Source organism: Cicer arietinum, chromosome 6 (genome assembly GCF_000331145.2).
Source record: "Cicer arietinum cultivar CDC Frontier isolate Library 1 chromosome 6, Cicar.CDCFrontier_v2.0, whole genome shotgun sequence".
Taxonomy (NCBI): domain Eukaryota; kingdom Viridiplantae; phylum Streptophyta; class Magnoliopsida; order Fabales; family Fabaceae; genus Cicer; species Cicer arietinum.
The window spans coordinates 16,220,699-16,244,856 of NC_021165.2; the positions used below are offsets into that span (position 1 = coordinate 16,220,699).

The following is a 24,158-nucleotide window of genomic DNA, read 5'->3' on the forward strand; positions in this document are numbered from 1 at the left end:
TGGGTTTGTGTCTGGTGTTTTTGGGGATTCCCATGATGCGTACAAGGTGTTTGAAGAAATGGGTTTGTGTCTGATGTTTTTTGGATTCCCATGATGCGTACAAGGTGTTTGAAGAAATGGGTTTGTGTCTGATGTTTTTTGGATTCCCATGATGCGTACAAGGTGTTTGAAGAAATTAGGTGTCTGATGAATATTATTTTTAAAGCTTTTTTACAGCGCTTTGTCAAATAAGCGCTGTAAAATGTCTTTTTTACTCACTTTCAAAAGAGTCGTTTACAGCGCTTTGTGTGAAAAGCGCTGTAAAAGGTATAAAACACTCATTATTTTATTTTTAAAAGGATCTTTTACAGCGCTTTTTAAGATAAGCGCTGTAAAATGTCTCTTTATTTTATTTTTGTGTTTGGTTTATTTGGGTTGGGATGACATTAAAAACATTTTTATCATTGTTTATTGGATTAAAAATATTGTTATCATTGTCTTTATCACAATACTTTAGGAGATGATGAATTATTAGAAATGAGTATTCTGAAGAATCTATATATATATATGCACTGAGCAAAAGAGAATCTCTCTATTCAGTTCAGTTCAGTTCATGTAAATTACTAATTTATATTCAGTTCAGTTCATGTAAATCAAGCTAAATATAAAACACTCATTGTTACATGAACTTGGTATAAAACACTCAAATCAAGCTAAATATAAGCAGAAAATAAATTAATCAGAAAATAAATTAATCAGAACTTAGTATAAAACACTCAATTCAGATTACATGCATATTTACAATAACACAGTTCAGATTACATGCATAGCTTATATAAAACAATTAAACATATATATACATTAAGATGCCCTTCTTCTTTTCCTGGTGACATTCACATTTGTTTGTCCATTTACAATACGAAACGATGGATTAATCCAAATTCCCTCATCATGATCATCTCTAAGATATAAACCATCATCAGTTGAATCAATTTCATGTGGTTGTTGTGATGTTGCAAATAAAAGATCATTACCAACATCTTCATCATTATTGTTATCATCACTTATTTTATTGGTCGATAGGACAACAGACCATTTATCATTAGAAGGATCAGTGACATAAAACACTTGTTGAGCTTGCGACGCTAAAATAAAAGGCTCGTCTTTGTATCCCACCCTATTAAAATCGACAAGCAAGAATCCTGACTCATCAATCCGAACGCCATTATTATTATCGACCCACTTGCAACCAAATATGGGAACACGAAACATTGTGTAGTCTAACTCCCATATGCGCTCGATAACCCCAAAATATGATAGATTTGCATATATTGGGTTTTTGTCTTTTGCACTTGAGACATGCATCGCTTCAGCTACGAGAGTGACTCCACTATTTTGCATAGTGGTCTGATCATCTTGTTCTTTGGTATAAAATGTGTAGCCGTTAATAACATAACCAGTGTAAGAAAAGACATGTAAGCTCGGACCATTTGCTAGCCACCTCAATCTATTTGAAATTGATCCGGGGTCTATATCAAATTTTGACATTATGTGATTTTTTAACCATGTTACAAAACTTCGATTGTGCTCTCGAGTTATCCAATTTTGATTCCTATTCATGTTCAAACGAGATAACTGATCAATGTGTATTGTAACATACGGTTGAACCTCATCATCATTGTGCAGAACATACAATTGTGCCTGCTCCCATTCTGTCCTTGATATAGTCAGTAGTCTCCTTCCAGTTATCCCTTCTCCTGATAGTCTTCCCGAATGACGAGACATGGGAAGCCCTATGGATTCAACATTGGACAGATATTCAGTACAAAATTCAGCAGCCTCTTCAACAATGTATCGTTCAGCAATACAACCTTCTGGTCGACTTCTACTTTTTACGTACCCTTTTAATATTTTCATATATCGTTCTATCGGATACATCCATCTCATATAAGCTGGCCCACAAAGTTGTGTCTCCTTAACCAGATGAACAGTAAGGTGAACCATTATATCAAAAAACGATGGTGGGAAATACATTTCAAGCTCACACAAAGTAACAACAATTTCCCTCTGCAATGTCGGTAATTTCTGAGGGTCGATCACTTTACTACAAATTTCCCTGAAGAAGAAACATAATCTAGTTAAGGCTAGTCGAACTTTTTCAGGTAAAATGGAACGTATACCTATTGGTAGCAAATGCTCCATTATAATATGACAATCATGGGTCTTCAAACCTTTTAACTTGAGGTCTTTCATACAAACCAAATTTTTAATGTTCGAAGAGTATCCTTCTGGAACTTTAACTTCGTGTAGAAATTTACATAAAACAATTTTTTCCTTTCTAGATAGAGTATGAGCGGCTGGAGGTAGATATGTGCGATTTCCTTTCTTTACTGGAGCCAGTTCATTTCTTATTCCCATATCGACCAAGTCCAATCTTGCATTGACGCCATCTTTAGACTTTCCTGGAACATTGAGTAACGTACCAATAACACTTTCAAATACATTTTTCTCAATATGCATCACATCGAGGAAATGTCTTACATACAATGACTTCCAATATGGCAATTCAAAGAAAATTGACTTTTTCTTCCACCCAGTTTTCACCAGCTCTCCCGCAAAAGGTTTGCCAAATTTATTGGTCAAACCTTGTACTTTTTCAAGTATTTGATATCCAGTCGGTGCTAAAGGAGCTTTACCTTCCTCTGATTTTCCATTGAATGCATTTCTCCACCCACGATACTGATGACTATAAGGTAAAAATCTACGATGTCCAAGAAACACATTCTTCTTACAATGTTTCAACCGCATCCAATTTGTACTCTCTTCACATATAGGACATGCACACTGACCTTTAATGCTATATCCTGATAAATTACCATATGCTGGAAAATCATTAATTGTGCCGAACAACATAGCCCTCAAATTGAAACATTCTTTCTTATACCCATCATAAACTTCCACACCTGTCTCCCACATACTTTTTAAATTTTCGATTAGAGGAGTCAAGTATACGTCGATATCATTCCCCGGTTGTTTGGGTCCAGAAATTAACAGAGACAACATCATAAACTTACGCTTCATACATAACCATGGAGGTAGGTTATATATTACCAAAATCACAGGCCACGTGCTATGTGAGATGCTTTGAAGACCATGTGGATTCATTCCATCAGTAGAAAGTGCAAGTCTTAGATTTCTTGACTCTATCCCGAATTCAGGATACTCGTGATCAATTTTTGCCCATTGTGGGGAATCTGCAGGGTGTCGAAACATTCCATCTCTAATTCTTTCATCTGCATGCCATGTCAAGTGTTTTGAATCTTCTTCACTGCGATACATGCGCCTAAATCTTGGTATTATAGGAAAATACCACACGACTTTTGCTGGAGTAGATTCTTTCTTCTTATATCGAGAGACATTGCATTTCGGACACGCCTTAAGTAGTTCATATTCGTTTCGAAATAAAATGCAATCGTTAGGACACGCATGAATCCTTTCGTAACTCATTCCAATAGAACACAAAATCCGTTTAGCCTCGTAGGTTCGACTGGGAAGTTCATTATCATCTGGCAACATATCTTTTATGAGTGTTAATAATTCTGTAAAGCTTTTATCAGACCATCCATTACTCGCTTTTAAGTTGTACAACTTTAATATCGCTGACAGTCTTGTGAATTTAGTACAACCATTATATAATTCTTTCTCTGCATCACTCAACAAACTTTCAAACATTTTAGGACAATCTCGAAGATCTTCTTCAACTGCTTTTGCAATCTCATCAACTCGGTCCGGCTCATATGTATCTGTATCGAAATCAGTTGAAGCATATGTAGAACTATTCTCAAAATTAATGTTTCCTTTTTTTTTCTCACCATGTCTTATCCAACATGTGTAGCTTTGATCAATTCCATTACATACTAGATGTCCTTCTAATTCATCTTCTCTAACACGTTTTCCAAAACAACATTTTAAACAAGGACAAACTACTCTATTTGGATCTTTTGCATTCTTCACTGCAAACTCAACAAACTCCTTCACTCCAATTTCATACTCTTTTGACAATCGATTGGCTGAAATCCATTTCCTATCCATATTATACCACCTATATAAATGCAGTAACAAAAATAATAAGCTTTCAAAACATATCAACAAGTTTCAAAAAGAAACCAATATCAACTAAAAATTTCAAAACAGAACAGATCATGTGTAAAAAATACCTTAGACAACGTAGATGGCCGCACAGTACGTAGAGGATATGAGGGTTTCCAACGTATATAATTATTTGAAAGATGTATTTTACAGCGCTTGTGAAAAAAGCGCTATAATAGGTAGTTAAATTCAATGAAAGCGCATGTGTTTTACAGCGCTTGCGAAAAAAGCGCTGTAACACATTTACGAAAGCGCTTCCGTTTACAGCGCTTTTTTGACAAGCGCTGTAAAATCCTTATAACGTGATGCGCAAACGTTATATGACCTACTACAGCGCTTGTTTTACAGCGCTTTACATAAAAAGCGCTGTAATAGGTTCCGTTATTTTTAAAATATAATTACAACAGCGCTTGTGTTTAGAAAGCGCTGTAAAATGGGCGCTGTTAAATGTCATTTCTGGCGTAGTGATGGCTTGTTAGTCTAATTAAAAGCTTATTTAACTTTAATATTTTTTTAATAAGTAAACAAATATATCTTTAAATAGATTAATGAGTTAATATGTCAACGAAATTAAGTTTTATTTTGATATTTAACATCACGTTTTAAAGAATATGACTTTACATACATTATACTTAAATTATATTTTATAATAATACATTTAAATATGTCAAAAATTAAATGAGACTAATATGCGTAAATTACTAAAAGTTGAGTATATAACAAAAATATCAAATTTTAATATAATAAAAAAATATTATTTATATATAATTAAACATGCCGGCCTAATAGATCTAAAAGGCTTATTATGTGGTCTGTAGTCTGACATTTTTTATAAAATAGTTTTTTTAGAAGCTTTGGCCTTGTCTATTTAAGAAAAAAGTCTAATTGGAGTTGAGTTTGACGTACCGTAGACACCTGTCGGTCGACCTGACCTATTCCCATCCCTATTTGCCACAACCTAAAGTTAACATTTTTGAGATATTAACAGGAAAAAACATACTTGGTTCAATTTGTAGAATTGGAAGCCAACTTGACTCAAGGAAAAAAAAATTAAAATACCAACTTAAACTATAAATACTATCTCCTATTCTGTTTATAAGAAAAAATTTAGTGATTTTTTATTTCGCATTCATTAAAAAAAATATAACTTTTAAAATATATTTATTATTTAATAATTTTTTATCCTTATTTAATGTATATATTTGAATATTAATAAATGTATTTAATATTTCACATTTTTCTATGAATAGTGTATTAATAAAAATATTCAAAAAATAACAGTAATAAATAAGTTCATTGATAGTAATAAATATATTTAATATTAGAAGGAGTAATAAATTAAGAGATAGCTATTTCTTGGATGTGCTCATTCAAATTAATGGTTCAAACGTTTTTCCTAGCCCAGCCCACTTTTATACCTGACTAATGGAGCTAACGCATCAAACTCGGTCCATTATAAGGCCTTTACCACTTATACCCCCCATTATGAAACCGCCATCAATTCCGGTGGGAGTATGAAAGCACGAGACATTGCTGCAATCATAACGAGGAATGTTTTTGTTTCTTTGACCATCTAAGCCTCAGTTTTAGTTTAGTTTAGTTTAATTTAGGTCTGTTGAGTTTTTTTATTTTCAAAAATTAAAATTAATTTCAAATTTAAGTTTTTAATTTTTAGTTATGAATTCAATTTCAGTTTATATTTTATTTGCATTGTATTACTTTTTTTACCGTGTATTTTTATTTATTCACCAACTATAAAAAGAATATTAAGACTAATAAATAATAAAAGCTGAAAAAGAATAGATAAATCTTAATTATTTTAAAATAATTTAAATATTATAAAATTATAATTTATTTAATTACAATAATTTTAGTAATAATGATTGAAAGTGGTAGTTGTAGTAAATAACTATCGTTGCAAACCGTCAAATGTGGATGCAACAATCAAAATAAAAACTTGAGAATTGGAAGTGGTGGTCAGTTTTGGTAGCACTGATCGACAATCGTTGGAGTGATGTTTATGTTTAGTAACAGTTATATTTTTTAAACTAAATTGCATTCGCGGTCCCTTAATTTAATTTATGTTAACGTTTTAGTTCTTTATCTTTTTTTTTCTTTCCAATTTAGTCATTTATATTAATTTTAAGTGACAATTTGATATTTTACGTTTTAAAATGTTAACAATATTATCCTTTTCTTTTTACAAAAACTAAAAAAAATTATCAAAATCTTCAAACATAACTCGTAAAATTAATATTCATCTTCAATATAATGCAAATTTCATCAAATGCATAACTCAAATTTTCAAATAAACTCATATTTTCATTTCCAACAACATCAAATAAAGAATGAAAATATGAGTTTATTTAAATATTTAAGCTATGAATTGGATGAAATTTATATTTTATTGAAGATGAAAATGAATTTTATAGATTTTGTTTGAAAATTTTGATAATTTTTTATAAAAAAATGAACCACTTTATTAAATTTTAAAACATAAAATATCAAATTGTCACATAAAATTAAAATAAAAGACCAACTCAAAAAAAAAAAAAAAACTAAAACTTTAACTGAAATCGAGTTAAAGCACCCATGCAATTTAGTCTATTTTTTATTTTGAATCTTAAAAAAAAACTATTTTCAAATTAAATAGAAAGTCAATTCAACTCCAATTTACCCAAACATGATTTTAAAATTGACTTTGAAATAAAAAACGAGAAACTCGCATCCACCCTCATCCTGAACCGGCCTTCACTATCCATACAATTGCATCAACTTTTTCACCATGATTAATCAGCCCTAAGTCCTTTTAATTTCTTTTTAAGTTACTTATGTGAACAATCCAAAGTGAAAGAAACAGCATAACTAGAATCAGAAGATCATGAAATACAAAAGGATTCCCAAATTAATTTCAAATTGGAAGCCTCTGTTACTAGAGTTTGTGAAATATGACTACTAAAACAAGAGCACTAAAAGAAAAATAATTAATTCAATAATTATTCACTTGTAACATCCATTAACCCTAAGACTTTCTTTTTTTATATATTAGAATCACAAACAAAATATTGAATCATATAGTTTCAATTCTGTTATATATAAATGACGTTGGCTAAAATATAGAATCGTTCGATCTCAGTTACAGTTACAGTTACATATCATTGACTGCGTAACTGTACTGAATCCGATTCCTCCAAATTAGAGGAAAGTACATGTCCTTTTACGCGGTTTCTTCTTTGGCTTTGGTGGCCTCAATGCAACCTTTATTGCAGCATCAAAAACTACCTTCACATTCTGTAAACACAAGAACAAGAAAAATGAATTCTAACAAATACTTAAAAAAGTTAAATTGAATACTCACTATTTAGTTTCTAGAGCTTGACTTTGCTTCAAAATATGATATGATACAAAACAAAAAGTTGAATCCAAACAAGTGCTACAATTTTTACCTGCTGTGTTTTAGAGCTACACTCAATGTAAGTGACTGCACCAATAGTTTTCTTTAATTCTTCACCCTGATCAACACAATCATTCATTAAATCCATTGTATATGCAAAATAATATTGGTTTCAAATATAGACATCTTTTTGAATAATTTATTTATCAAGACATACCTGAGAAGTTGTTATTCTTGTAGCTCCAGGGTGATCAATAAAAAATTGTTTGTCGTCTCGCAAATCTGTACATACATCAAATTTAAAATGAATCTAGCATTAAGAAAATGTATTGTCAACATAAAATTGTTTTATACGGTATGTGAACCACCCTTAAACTCTTGTTTTAATTCTATTGATGAAAGTTATGAGTACTGAATGTTCAATAAGCTACAACAAAATTATATTTAATAGATATTGACATCCTACGAATGAAACTAGCTACTTAACATTAAATAAATATATATCAAATAAATAATGAAAGTAAGAAATTGAAAGCTTGGTATATCAATTATATTATTAGCTTACCCAATTTTGTTCCCACCAGCACAATAGGCACATTTGGAGCATAGTGTCTCAGCTCAGATATCCACTGTTTTGTCGACAATCAAACATACATATGAGAATACTAATGTCAAATAAAAATGTTACTATTAAAGTTACAAAATAAGGGGAATCTAACTTTTTAAGGCATAGGGGAAAAAACCTTTTTGGAAATGTTCTCAAAACTTGCTTTACTTATGAGAGAAAAGCACAACAAAAACACATCAGCTCCTCTGTAGCTCAAAGGCCTTAATCTATTGTAATCTTCTTGTCCTGCAATTCACAAATCACACCAATAAACAACTAAACAATTTTACACAAAACTTTAGCTCATCAAAATTTAGCATTTTATTATTCAAGTAAAACATATTAGAGCTTTAAACTAACCTGCAGTATCCCATAAACCAAGATTAACTGTACTACCATCCACCACTACATTAGCACTGAAGTTATCAAACACAGTTGGAACATAATCCTATGATAGAAAAATCACAGAAAAACAAAAGATTAGACTCATCACTAGCTCCTTAAACCAAAATTCACTTTTTTCTTTAGATGTAATCTACATATTGTCCCGTAAGGGCAACTCAGATAGTAAAAGACTGCAGAGACATTTAATGTGTTGGACTCTTCTCCACACTTAATGTATATGAGTTTTGCCGTTAGAATCTTCAAAACTAAAAGAAAAAAAATCACATGACAAGGTAATAGAAACATACTGTGGGAAAGGTATTGCTTGTATAGGATATAAGCATGCATGTCTTTCCTACAGCACCATCCCCAACTGTTACACACTTGATAAATCTAGCTGTACTCATTTTCTCTTCGTTTGCTTAACTAAGGAACACAATCTATAGTTGCAATTTCAAACAATTGTAACAATATTTATGAAAGAAGTTAAAGGAGGGGGTGGCTAAGACTTAGTTTTCTTTAAGTGCAAGGACAAAAGCAGATATGGTAACAAAGTAGGTATAGTGGTGGTGTTAGTTGGTTAAGTGTGGGGGAAGGGAGGTAATGAATCATGAAAAGTAAAGAATTTGCTTAGTTAGCTAATACACTATGATGGTATTAAAGGAAAAAAAAATTGAGGTGTGATATGATATGATGTAAAGTAAGTAAAAAATGTTTGTTGTGACATGTTTGTTGGGTATGTCTTTGTTTCTAATTATAATTATTGGTTGTTATGGTTAAACGGATTGAGCTAACTAACATTGGTTTCTTTATCCTTCTTGGGTCCACTCTTATTGGAGAGGTTCAAAAGTGAATGCTTTTTACTCTACCTTTTTGCAAAACAGAAACTAACTGCAATGGAAAAGATTATACTAAGCAATGTATTTTGCATGCTAACGGAAAAAAGGGGCTTTTTTTTTTAATGCTTTGAAGAGTGTTACATCTTACAAATTTATAGCCATTTAAGTATGAGATATTATTTAGGCTAAATCACATCAGTAGTCCCCTAACTTAATTTTAAGTAACGTTTTAGTTCTTTATATTTTTTTTCGAGTTAGTCATTTATTTTAATTTTAAGTGACAATTTGATATTTTATGTTTTAAAATGTCAACAGTGTTGTCCTTTTTTTTACAAAAATTCAAAAAAATCATCAAATTTTTCAAACAAAACCCATAAAATTCATTATCATCTTCAATAAAATACAAATTTAATCAAATTCATAACTTAAATCTTGAAATAAACTCATATTTTCATTCTTTATTTGATGTTGTTGGAGATGAAAATATGAGTGTATTTGAATATTTGAGTTATGGATTTAATAAAATTTGCATTATATTGAAGATGATTATTAATTTTATGGATTTTGGTTGAAAATTTTGATGATTTTTCTAAATTTTTGTATAAAAAAAGATGACATTGTTGAAATTTTAAAACATAAAATATCAAATTATCACTTAAAATTAAAATAAATGACCAACTCAGAAAAAAAAAAAAAAGATAAATGACTAAAACGTTACCTGAAATTAAGTTAAGGGACCACGGATATAATTTAGCCTATTATTTACTATGAATCTACATGTAGTAATATGATTTTAGAAGTGGTATATTTAATAGTTTGAAATTTTTAAAATTGATATTTTTCATACAAATTTTTTTATATATAATTCTTTAACAAGTATCATCAGATTAGTATGATTATTAATTAAATTTGAGGAGATCTATAACCATTTGAAATTGATACAGTTTTAATCTGATAATAACTTGTATGAATAATAAAAGAATGTGGATAAATTAATTTACGTTGACGTCTAATGAAAATTGGGTACTTTTATCAAAACACCTCACTTTAATAATTGAATTTTTAAATCAATGTTATGATATAGTACAACGGAATGGATGACTCTGCTACATGCCTACATAAAACTAATTAGCACTCAAAAATTTACGATATACCTATTAAACTCTTGGTAATTTACTGTATGTTTATAAATTTTATCTCAATTAATAAATATCGATATTGTTAAATTTGACGTTTTATAGATAAATATAAATTTATGGTAATATTTACTATCTCTTCTAAAATTAAATTTTTTTTACTCTTTTTAATGTAAGAATTTAATAAAGATATTTTGTCTCTATTACATCAATATCCAATTATAAGTCACAATATTAACATGTAATCTCACTTTATAACACAATTTAAAATAACCGCAAATAAATTACTAAGAAAATTTAATTGTAAGAAAAGGATCCATAGCTAGGCGGTGGCAAGGAGAGAGGAGGATTAAAAATTCGCGAATTAAGGGGGTGAAAATTTATATAAATAATAAATATCGATGACATATTGAACTATTAAAAAATTGTGTAAACGAATACATTAGACTTTATATAGAATTTATGAATTACTAAGTACTTTTTTTATAGGCTACTAAGTATTTGTTGAAAACCTTTAACTAATTCGTTAAGAAGTTACAATTAATTCATGAAACCAATGAATTAATACGAAGACAAATTATAAATGTGAAAATTACTACTCATTATGTTCTAAAATAAAAATAAATTAAAAAAGATTGGTGTATTTGATTAGATTGGATTAAAAACGTCAATTTTTTAATTCATTTATGTTTATATTTCAAAAAAATATATTATTAATGGATAACAACATGGAAGTGCGAATGGTAAAATAAATTTTATACTCAAACAAAATTATTGTGAAAAAAAACAACACTCTATATAAATCTATTTTAAACGTAAATTTAGATAAAAATTAAACAAAAAATCTAAAAGTTTATAAAAGTTATGCACTTAAGAATCATAAATTGGTGTGAGAGTTTGAAAAAGTTAAAACGATAGAGAGGTTATGAGTTCAACTGATCCCTCTAACAAAATTAACAATTGTATCTATATATTTCTTTTTTAATATATTAAAAAAAATCTAAAAATAACTGAAAAAAATTTTAAAAAATAATTATCTGCTAATCAACAAAGAAAATTGTAGAAAATTTAAATTTACAAAACTGTAAAGAATGTTGGGTTTAATGTTCAGCTAAGGTACACAAATATCTTCTTCTGTATCAATCATATTATCTGTTGAGGAGAAATGCATACACAAGTAACACAAGGCTGATCAACCAGCAGCTCCGTTGCACAAACGCACCAAGTCACTCTAAATAAGAAATTGTGCAAAATTTGCCAAGTGAGTCACACAAAACTTTGTAAAAACAATATTATTGTCAAATATCACACATACAATTTCACACAAAATAAATGCAAGTTTAACACACAAAATAATACAATTGTAATAGTTTATTTATCATTAAGCGTCAAGCTTTTAATTAAGAGTTTAAAACAAATGTTCTAAAGATATTAGTTAAAGAATCCATAAATCGAAAATTTATTTTGAAAATACAAACGAACACGGATACACAACGTAATTGTAAAAATGGATGAACCATAAGTTAAAAGGACACAAAATTGCAACAAAAAAATATGAAAGAGATCAAAAGAGTCGTCAGTTCAAAGATCATGGAATGATAATAACAATCATGGAAGATTGGAAAGAGGTTGTCATCAGAAGCCTTAGAATTTTTAGGATATTGGTTAATCTCAAAGGGATGCATGAGCTAGAAACATTTATTTTGTTGTTGTTGTTGTTGTCAAATGAGGAGCAAGCTGAGACGGAGGAAGGCTGCAAGGAGCAAATTTGAGATGGAGAGAGGTCACAAATGAGGAGGAACCTGAGATGGCGCGTGATCACAAATGGGGAAGAACCTAATATAGAGGATGGAACACAAATTGGGGGAAATAAATCTGGGATGGAGATGGAAGGTTAGGTTGCAATTTTGGAGAAAATGAAACAAACTTTTTTAATTTGGGTGGTGAAGGTTTAGGAGAAACTGAAACACGTTTAAGAATTTGGGAGGCTTTTTTTGAGCGGGATGCAAAAATGAGATGAGAAGTACGGTGACAATTGGTAAAAGAAATGTCTCAGAAACCGTCGCAACTTGAGATCAAGGGCGGTTTTCCTACAACCCCGCAACCTAAGTGTCGCAATCTTTGAAATATCTTGTTGTGGATAATGATATTCACTAACAAAATATGTAATTTAGTTGTATAACTTAGTATAAATAACTCGGTCGAATTATGCAAGTTGATGTAGTTACTAGAGTTGCAATTAAATTCATTTTTCTTAGAGACATCTAGAATTCCGAGTTTGTTTTTCAGACTCAAATGGAGTATTTAATCCTAAAATAAATTATTTTGGGATAAATTCATATGAAAAGTGTGTTTAATCATAAATTTAAAGATTAAAAAAAGTCATATATTTGGAGGAGACAAGAACTCCAAATTCTAAGCTTTAAGTAAAAATTTATTTTGGAGTCAAATTAAATCTATATAAAAACATGTGAATGTTTGGTTATATGGTGATAAAAATTAATTTTAAATTAATTGATAATGTAAAGTTGATTTTAATGAAAAATGAGTTAAATATAAAATACTTTATGTTTATATATATTCACAATAAATGAATTGCACTTAAAAATTTAGTGTAAGACTAACGTTTGAACTCAAAAACTACAGATCAAAATTTTAAATTATAATTATTTTTAAAGACAAAATCAATTTAACTTATTACCTTCAACTATGTTAAAATTCATTTTATTTATTAATTCAAATCTAACATTCGGTTAAACATAGCTAAACATCTTAAAATGAATCTCATGTGTCTTGAAACACTTTTACCATATACAAAAGTGAATCTAAGTATGCTCTTACTAGTTATTACCTAGCTTTAGATACACCTAAAAGCCGGATATTGGAGGCATATAAGAATGTGTACACCTTTAGTCAAAAAGAAAAATTTGTACACGTGACAGTAAAAAAGAGAAGTCAAAATTCACTATAAAAAAATATCTCAGTAAAAAGAAAGGGGAAGAGACTTACATTGTTTAAAACAGAGTTACTCTTGCTTAGGTCTGGAATTTCCAACAGAATAATAAATAGGATGTTGAAATTCTTCAATTTTGCTCCTTGCTCTATTTTGTGCCATGGTGTGATCAACTATACTCTTCTCACTCTTTTGAACTACTGCTGCATACTCTCGTCCATACCCCTTAGTTTTGTAAATATTTTCAACATTGCCATCATAACATTGAAAATCTCTAACTTGACTTTGTTGATCAATTGTTGAAGAAGTCACTACATTATTATTACTCCCAGAAACACTTGCTATGTTTTGAAAATAATTGGGCTGCAAAATTGCACTCTTTTGGTGCAAAAAAACATTAGCATCAGGAACACAATTGAATATTTTTGGTTCCACATTATGCAAATCACCTTCAAAACTATGTACATATGGATATGAAAAACTAGGATTATTTTGTACAACATTGTTATTATCCACAAAAGGTGCCCAATTGACATTGTTGGAAACTTGTAAAGCCTCATTACTAAAGAGTAATGAATCATGGGCCTGGCCCCTAAATTTGGGCTCAGAAGTTGAAAAAGTTTGTTGCTGTTGGAGGAGAGTCAATAGTTGTGTGATAATGTTCAAGGCTTCATTGTAAGCACCAAATGGACCAAAGACAGGATTTTGGGCCCACATCATGGCTTCCCATTCAAAAGATTTGATGGCTTGTTTTCTACCTTGTTGATCAAGTTTTGTTAGCATCTTTGCAACGTTGCTGAAACCAAAAACCTTGTGAACTGATTCATATACATGAATCTTGTCTATTGGAAAATAAGGTGCAAGAACACAGTCTTGAGTGCATTTTCTCCGTTGGTGTCTGCAAGCAGCGCATGCAGGGTTACTTGTGTTGCTTCCATTCCATGGTTTGTTCCGTTTTGCCATTCTTTTGGGACGATGATGATACACTTGTTCCTCTTTTCTTTAATTACTCTGTATCCACTACCTCCAACAATGCTTTTCTTCAATCTTTCTTCTTTCTTTCTAATTAGGTTTTCCTCTTTTAATTGCAACGGATTAGGGAAATTAGGATTTGGGCTTTGCAAATTTAGGGTTTTTAACTTAACTTTTTATTTCTTTTTTCTTTTACTTTGGAGATTTATTTTGTGCATTTTTTTTTTTAAATTATCGGGTATCTTTTCGAGGAAATGCTGTTAATTAATAATATTTAGTAATATCTTTATTTACTTGAAATATAAATATACAAATTTATAAAACAATTTTTTTAGAAAAAATAATAATTTTGACCAAATATTTGTCAATAGTTTGAAGAATTACTATACCGTCTTAAAAATAAAAGATTCTGAAAAATATCCAAATATAATATTCAGCATTCAAATTTTTTTTTTTTCTCGTTTGAGGTTTTTCTTGAAAATTAGAGCAATTTTTTTTCTTTTCTTACGGAATGCAATTATTATACTTTATACGATATATCTATAACTAAAATATAATAAAATGGAAATTTTGTTTGGTGAATAATTTGTAAATATTTTTTTTCAAGTTTTGTTTAAATCTTAAACCTAACTTATTTTTAGAGTGTCTCAAAAGTCCGAATTTATGTTTTTTAATAAAAAAAATAAAGGTGGATTTTTTAGAATAAATGTTTAGAGATTTTTGAAAAGATTTGGTTGTACTGAATAATTTAAAAATAAATTTATTACAAGAGTTTAAATATTTAAATTATTTTATAATTTTGTAAACTATTTGAGAGACAAAGAGAGAAATATTAAAAGAAAAAAAAATTTCTTTCTCCAAAACAAGTCGGAAGTATTTTAGGAAATTCAGTACCAATATAATGATTTTGGACTCTATCAAGTACTTGAGAGTCTATTTACAACAGAAAAATTATAAAAAGAAAATATAAATGAACTTCAATAGAGGGTTGCATGATTTATATGAACATGTAGTTAAATTTTTAAAATGTAATTTTTTAAAAAGTTTTAAGAAAAATAAAAAATATAGATAAATGTGAAATTTTCGAAATGTAATTTTTTAAAAGATTTAATAAAATTTAAAAAAATGTGATACTTATAAAATGCAATTTTTTCGAACTATTTTTTTTAATTGAAAATTTGAATAAACAAAAAGTGATTTTTTTTTTTATAATTAAAAATTTTGAAATTATTATATTATTAATAATTTTAAAAAGTTTGACTATCAAGTAATAGAACCTAGAATGATTTTTTTTTTCACGTGCTTTAGAAAGTAGGAGGTAAACGGTGAGTGTTAGATTTCTTCTAAATTGGCCTTCCGTTGGTTTTATTCTAGGGATGACAATTAGACCTAGACTCAATGGGTACTCGTAAAAAAAAAACTACAATAGGTAGGGTAAAAACCTGCATAATGAATATGGGCACGAGGACGGATAATTACTCACAAAATTAAGCGGGTATGGGTGCGGGTACGGGTACTATAGTACCCACCCCGCCCCGCACCTACACTTATATAAATATATTATTTACTTATTTATTATATTAGTATTTAGTTTAATTAATTGTTTTCTTTATGTTTTAACATCTATTAATATCATTAGACCACTACAATATTTATAATTGAAAGATAAACGTTTGCAAACTTTTTAAGAATTTGATTATGATAAATATGTAAATAATTGTGACCTTATAATTAAGAGTTGTGTCTTATTAATCGTGACTTTATAATTATACTTGCAACTTTCTATCAATTGTTTTTACATATCTCGAATAATATTGTCGTAAGACTTGCAACTTCGTAAGTTATTATTGTGAATATTACAATGTGAATTGTAATGAGTGTTTATTTAAAATATTTTGAGTTAGAAAATATTTTGGTTTATAATACTTTATGATTGGAGTTAAAATATTTGAATAATTTTTAAATTTAATCACAACAATATCATTTATTTATCGATATATTATAGTTAAAGCGTGGGTAATGGCTATGTGTACGGACACTTAGATACCCAGAGAGTAAGGGTACAAGTATTAAAATTGATACTCAAGAGAGTATATACACAAGTATGGATATTTTTTTAAATTGCGAGTATGGGAACGGGTATTATAATACCCTATCCATTGTCATCCCTAGATGGGTGAAATCACCTTCATTAAATTTATGTTCATCTTACACAAGGTTCACATATGTAACTTAAGGCATGGAAAATGAAAAAGTGAATCAACAACTAAGGCTCTTTTAGATGGTGGTTGTGAGTTTTTTTTTTTTTTTAAGTTAATTTTAAAATCAAAATATATTTAAGTAAACTAAAATAAACATAATTTTAAAATAGTTGATTTTTTACTTAATTTTAAAATAGTTTATTTTGCAAACTAAAAAAAGGTTTTATAATTTTTATTTTTGTTTTAAAATTGTCATATCATTATCAGTAAACATAAACATCACTTTAACAATCACCGACCACCTCCTAAGATCACAATCTCTTACCACCGTCATCATCAACAACAACTCACCTCCAACAACTTCCAGCCACTGCCGCCATCAATGACCACCCACCTCCAACAACCTTCAGCCACCACCAGTCACTAGAGATGGCTATACAACTCGCACCCGCCAATATCTATCCAAATTTGTCCTGATTTTGATGGGGAAAACCTGTTTTTATTAGTTGCGAATGCATATTTTATCCGATATTAAAACAAATGGGTGGATTTGGGGCCACCTCGCACCTGCACCATCTCCACTAATAATATTATTGTAATTTTTAAATTTTATATAGATGTATTTATTCAATATATTTAATATTTTTTTAATATTCAAAATTATAATTATTTTTCTATAAAAAATATGATTTTAATATTTTTTAATTTTATTATTGTATAATAATTATTATTTTACTATATTTAATTATAATAATATATATGAATGAGTATAAGTGCAGACGGGAAAACTCAAACTCCGTGACGGAAGGAGATGTGAACTTAAATTCCACACCCGATAAAAATGAAAGTGGGTGCACATTTTTCTCGACTGCTCGAATGTGGGGTAGTAGAGACAAAATCCGTCATTATCTCATTGTCATACCTACCGATCACCTACTTACCTACTTGTAACAATTGTCACTATTATTTTCGATCAGTGTCATTACTATCGACCACTGCCACCACCGACACTATATCCAACCAATACTCAATTAGAAATTAGAAATTAAAATTCAAAATTCAAAATTCAAAATTGAAAATAAAAAATAATTTTAATTTTTAAAAATTTTAAAAATAAAAATGAAAAATCACTCCGCACTAGGCTAAGTAAAACAAGTGGTCACCAAAATAAACACCCAAAATAAGATACATGGTACACATGGACCAATTAAAAGTTACCGGACCACACGACCAATTGGTCGTTGTTCACAAAAAGAAGACAACAACTAATTTAATACGACCTCCATCCATTTTAATAAGTCTTTTCTGTAAGTTTCACCGGTAGGTATATCTTGATTATAGCGGTCATCGGTCAAGATAAATCTGCCAAATTGATCGATCAAATAAATTCAATCTATATTTTAATCTGACATATTTAAGTTTCAGTTTAACTCGAGCCCTCAAAAGTGTTTTGTTCAAATGGTAGATTTAAAATTTTCAATATGTGAACTCAATTGTTGCCACATAATATTTTAATTTATTTCATTATATATTTATATTTGTGATTTTGTTGTTGAATTTAATTTAAAGATTTGTTGTTAATTTAGTTGTTTTATGTATTTTTTTTTAGATATAACTTAGGTATCAAATAATATGTTGTAATTATGATTTTTAGGTGTTCAAATATTAAATTTATTTATATTTTCTAAAATTAGAAGAAAAAAAATGTTTTACAATAGAGATGACAACATAAGTCGCACCCACCCAAACTCGCTTGATTTGGACGGGAAAAATTCGTTTTGATTGAGTGCGGGTGTGAACTTTTCTCGAAATTAAAATTTGTGGACAACACGGGTTTGAGTAGGGGTGTGCATGATTGGTTTAAAAAAAAAAAACATATCCATTTAAAAACCAATATATGGATTTGGATTTATAACCAAATCCATTGTTTGGTTTAAAACCGGTTATAAAACCAATTGTAAAACTGGTAATGGTTAAATAACCGGTTTTTTTTATGCAATCAATTTTAAAAAATCAATTTTAAAATCGATTTTTTCTCAAAATCAGTTAAAATTTGGTTATTTTTAAATATCCATTTTTAAAAAACAATTTAGGTATAGTTTAAAAACCGACTATTTATAAAAAATCGATAAAATTCTCAAATCAACTCAAAATAACAAAATATAAGTAAATTTTTGAAGCATCTCCCTTCAATCATTTGCTGGTATTAGGGATGGGAATAGGCTAGGCCGTCCGTCAGGGGCCTATGGCCTGGCCTACTTATGGTCTGGCCTGGCCTGGCCTATTTAATAAAAAGGTTAGGCTCAAGCTGTTTTTAAAGCCTATTTATTTAAATAGGTCAGGCTCAGGCCTCTAAAAAAACCTATTAGGCCTGACAGACCGGCCTATATATATTTTATTATTTATTAATATTATTTATTATTATATTAATAATATTATTTCTTATTTTAAATTCTATCAATTAGACAATCACTCGGTGAGCATTCCATATTCAGCAACGATTCTATATTTGGTAGTCATTCCATATTAGGTAGTCGTTCAATTAGTCAATCAGTCAGTAGTCATTCCATATTTGTTTAAGAGGTAATAATAAGTGTGTTTGTTTCAGAAAAAAAAAAATCTATTATTTGATACAAAAAATTATTTTTTAGGGTTTAAAGGATGTTTGCTTCATATTTTTTAAAAATTATTTTAAGTAGGCTTTTAAATAGGCTTCCAGGCCAAGCCAGACTTTTAAAAAGGCCAGGTCAGGCCGAAAAAAAAGCCTATGATAGGCCGTAGGCCAGGCTTAGGCCTAAAAAATAAATCGTAGGCCAGGCTCAGGCCTTTCAAAGCCTGGCCTGGCCTGGCCTATTCCCACCCCTAGCTGGTATAAAGGGAGTCAAGTAACTAATTGAGTCAATATCTTCAAAAGTCATATACTAACTATATCCAAAACAATTACAACAAAAAAATGTAATTTAATGAATAGTTCAAGTCACACAATGAATTTCCAATTTTATCTAACTTCAAGTGACACATAAAATGAGAAAAGTTCTTAAGTGTAGTAGTAAAACTCAACAACCATAAAAATAGTCACTCGTGTATAAAAATGGAACTAAAAATAGCTCAAAGGACTAGGAATAAAGATAAAAGGAAAACAAGAGAGGATCCAGCTGAAATAGGGAACAATGTTGATGTTGCTACACTCTTGACAGATGGTGTTGGTGTTGGCTAATTCACATGAGTGGTCAAACCTAGTGATGTTGTTGCACTCTTGACAGATGGTGTTGATGATGATCATGCTTTAAACAAATAAGCTGCAACTCATGATGATCAAGATTCAAACAATCAAGCTGCAACTCATGATGATCAAGCTTCGAGCGGTCAAGCTGCAAACAATCAAGCTGCAACTCATGGTGATCAATTTAGTTTGACTGTAAATTGTAACAATTCAATTTAAAGAATTTAAATTTTAAGACAATGCCACAATTGTAATAATTGACACAGTGAATTATTTCAATTTGCAACTAAATTCAATACAAAATTTTCAAAACCAAATATTTGTAAATTGCATAAAGTATTCAGATTTAAACGAAAAAAGTCAAAATGAGTTACTTAAAGAAACATACCATTAACAGCATCAGGGGCTTCAAATTGAAATTGAAAACTCCCAACTTTGCATCCTCTGCATCCAAGTTGAAATTTTCATTCTCATCAATTTCCCTAATCACTTCAAATTTAATGTAATTTAAATTCAATTCATACCTCACATGTAATTTAATGTAAGCTATGCGTCCTAAAAGCCCTTCTCTACACCCTTAGCAAAAACCCCAATCAAGTTTTTATCAACATAAAGCTTATTCAATGTCAAAGTCCCAGTTTTGTCAATTCTCAATTTTCACCAAGAGAAACATGAACCGAACAAGCACCACCAAATTTCATAGAAGTTATTTCTGAAGAAAAAAAAAAACAGTTACTTATCAAATCATGATTTAACAATTATTAACTTATATTCAACTATTAAAGCATATACAATGTTACCTTCCTCTAAAATCTCAAGCTCCTTGAAATCTTCAACTAAACGCGAATCACTTATTGAAGACGATTTACGCAATCCTTTAAGCCAACTAGTTGTACATACTAGAGCTTCAACCGTTTGAGGTGTAAGACAACTACGGTATTCGTCAATTACTCGTCCTCCAGTACTAAAAGTAGACCAAGAGGCCACTGTGGAGATAGGTATGGCAAGCAAGTCTTTGGCTATCTTTGCAAGAATTGGAAAACGGCTTGAGTTTAACCTCCACCAGTTTAAAACATCAAAGTTGGTAGATGACCGACTCTTTAAAGATTCTTCCAAGTACATTTCCAAATCAGACTTTTCAGTAGAGGACGAACCACTACTCATTAAAAATCTATTATAACTATAAAGATCTTCCTTACCACTTAAATCAAATCCAGTCGATTGTGATTCACTTTGGAATCCTTCTCCAACACCACTATACTCCAGAATTAGTTCATCCAAACGGGTTTTCAACAAATCTTTTAATTTGGTTGCATCAAATGAATTAAAGTTTTGAGTGATCAACCAATTGACAAACTTTAATTTGTTCCTGGGGTCTAAGACATAAGAAATCAACAACAACATGTTCAAATTTTCATATTTTCCCCAATATTTGTCATACTTTGTTTTCATCTTATCCGCCATTACCCTAGGTTTGAGGGTGGTGATATTCACCATGTCTCCGCACCCGCCCCACAAGTAATATTAATGTAATTTTTAAATTTATAGTTAGATACATATTAAATATACTTAATAATTTTTAAAATATTAAAAATTATAATTTATATTTATAGAAAATATTTTTTAATTTTATTATTGTCTAATAACAATTATTTTATTATGTTAATTCTAATATATATGATTTTTAAATTTATAATTTTATGTATATATGAATAGGTGCGAGTGTGGACGGGGAAACCCGAACCCCGTTGCGAGCGGAGATGAGATCTAAATTTTACACCTACTATGAATCGAGAACGGATGCGGATTTTTTCCAATTAGTCGGGTGCGATGATTGAGGAGGCAAAATTCACCCCCGTCCCGCCCTGTTGTCATGCCTATTTTACAACCTGAGAATTTAATCCAACTTAACTCACTTGTAATTAAATTTGTCTCTTTTGGTTCGAGGTAAAAGTTACTCGTTGAGAATTCAACCAAACTCAAATAAAATTAACTAATTTGGATATCGAGTTTGGCCAAAATCAATCCGACCTAGGTACCTTTATGTTAACACATTTGTAAACAAAATTATTTACTTTCATATTTATCAAGGAGAATAATTAATTCTAAACAAAATTATTTACTTTCATATTTATCAAGGAGAATAATTAATTGTATTTAACTTTTTTTATTGTATGTCAAAATGAAATGTATTTACTAACACACCCTTAATTATAAAAGTCATCTACTTGTAATATTAAGAAATTAATATCAGAATATTTTTGGAATAACAACATTGAAGGTGGATAAATTAGTTGACATATATTTATATTTGAGTCCAATAAATATAAGTATTTTTTTTCATAAATCTAGATGGAATATTGTATTTCAGGAATATATCACTAAAATACTCTTTTTTGTATAAATATGTTTAACTCTAACTTTTTATTTTTAAATAAATAGTGTTAATAATCAAGAGATATTTTAAAAAACTAAGTATATTTAGTAATTTGAAATGATGCTTAAGCTTAGAAAAATTAGAATTGAGAATGTTTAACCTACTACAAGAAATATGATCTATAGTGGCAACAAAAACTGTAGATAGAGGTCCAATTGTATAACCTTTACCGACGGTAATAATTTTTTGAGTTCGTACCTATATCTACGCTTTTAAACTGTCACTATAGATTATAATGACAATTCTTTTTAAAATTAAGACTTTTACCTACGGATTTGTGCTATTGATATAAACATTACTGAAACCATATTCCACTTATATTATTTTGACAATAAAAATTCATTGTTGGAATAGATTGTATAAAAAATTTGTATTTTATTTTACAAAATCACATCAAAGTAAATATGCAATAAAATATATAAAGATATATTTAGGAATCAAAATGAAATTATATTAAAAATTAACAATAGTTAAATTATGTAAACCTTAGAGTACGAATAATTATTAATACTAAAAACATTGTCTTACTAACATATAATAGAAATACAAAGTATTTTACAACAATATCAAAAACTTTAAATAAAGTGTCATCTTCAACAACATATTAACTTTTAGTCTTCACTACAAGCAATAAAAATAGGACATGATTAATAAAAGAAAGGAAGAGAGACTGAAAGATAACTCACATGAAATATATATTTTTGAAGATAATTGAAAGCTCAACTGTAACTAAAATACAAAAGAAAACGTGGAACTGTTCAAAGAAAATTGAAAAGAAATAAATAAGAGCACTTAGCAAAATAAGCACAAAATTAATTGGATACTTTTAGGAAAAATAAATATACAACTTGTCAGATTAACATAATAAAAATCAGATAAACTAGCCTGCCATGTATAGATCAATATTAAAGAGTTGGCATGGCATCATACACAAGCCACACCACATGAAACACCTTTAAATCCATCTTGTAATCCCCAACACAAATTGAAAGTTCATGGAAACAAACATGAATTTAAAATGAAGATAAACTACAATCTTGACATGAAGTTAAATATCAACCTGCCTTGGGATCTAACCACATATAACAAGATAAAATTAGAAAAGAATCAAAGCACAAGTAACAAAATAGGTATTGACGTTGAAGATTTCAGTAACGAGATATTTAAATGAAATGATAAACAAAAGAACATAATCTTAAACTTGATACATTTGACTAGAGTTTCTCTCTAGTTTCATAATCAGTACTAATCGATGAACAAAAAAATGTAAATGCAATATCTATTCCAACATCAAATCCTGTTAGTTGGTGTTTACTTAAGAACCGGTTCCGATTGTAATCGATTGATGAAAACTGAAAACACTATAACGAAATATTTGCATAAGCATGGAGGGAAAAACATATCAATGGAGAAGTCGTGGTGTGGTGTGAGAGAGGAGGCGTTGTCATTGCATCGCAGCTGTTGTTGATGCCGACGGTTGTTGTTGTTGTTGATGTTGTTCATAATTGTTGCTACAGCCAAGGAATGACATTGTCATTGCGTAGCAGGTATTTTTGTTGTTTTTGTTGCAGAACTAAGAAGGGTTTAGGCGTTCCAGTGATAAAAATGAGTGATTTAAGTATTTTGGCTCTAATGTAAAAATTAGGATTGTGTAGGCGGTAATCCAAACTTTTGAGAAATTCTTTAACTAGTTTTTCATTTTTGTCAATTCTTCTTTTTGTTAACTTCTTTAAAAATTCTATCCTTTTCAAATTTTTTAACTAGTTCTTTTAAGGAATTTATTTTAAACTATTTGACGTGTTTAAAAACTAAAAATAAAATTACATATATTCTTATAGAATTAGACGTAACTATAGCAATTAGTTACAAATTTACACACCTGGT

The 24,158-nt window shown here is 29.4% G+C and overlaps 2 protein-coding genes across 2 annotated transcripts; both read right to left on the minus strand.

Moving 5' to 3' along the window:
- Nucleotides 1-7,098: 7,098 nt before the first annotated feature.
- On the minus strand, nucleotides 7,099-9,114 carry LOC101498092 (rac-like GTP-binding protein RAC13). The gene is made up of 7 exons (XM_004505058.4): nucleotides 8,822-9,114; nucleotides 8,490-8,577; nucleotides 8,266-8,375; nucleotides 8,088-8,151; nucleotides 7,740-7,804; nucleotides 7,575-7,640; nucleotides 7,099-7,419 (listed from the first exon to the last, which is right to left on the minus strand). Exons 1-7 carry the CDS (start codon nucleotides 8,918-8,920, stop codon nucleotides 7,324-7,326), a joined length of 588 nt encoding a protein of 195 aa, XP_004505115.1. The 5' UTR covers nucleotides 8,921-9,114; the 3' UTR covers nucleotides 7,099-7,323.
- Nucleotides 9,115-11,532: 2,418 nt separating this feature from the next.
- Nucleotides 11,533-14,540, minus strand: LOC101500246 (uncharacterized). The gene is made up of 2 exons (XM_004505337.2): nucleotides 13,498-14,540; nucleotides 11,533-11,719 (listed from the first exon to the last, which is right to left on the minus strand). The coding sequence occupies exon 1, from the start codon at nucleotides 14,402-14,404 to the stop codon at nucleotides 13,514-13,516; it is 891 nt and encodes a 296-aa protein (XP_004505394.1). The 5' UTR covers nucleotides 14,405-14,540; the 3' UTR covers nucleotides 11,533-11,719; nucleotides 13,498-13,513.
- Nucleotides 14,541-24,158: the final 9,618 nt, after the last annotated feature.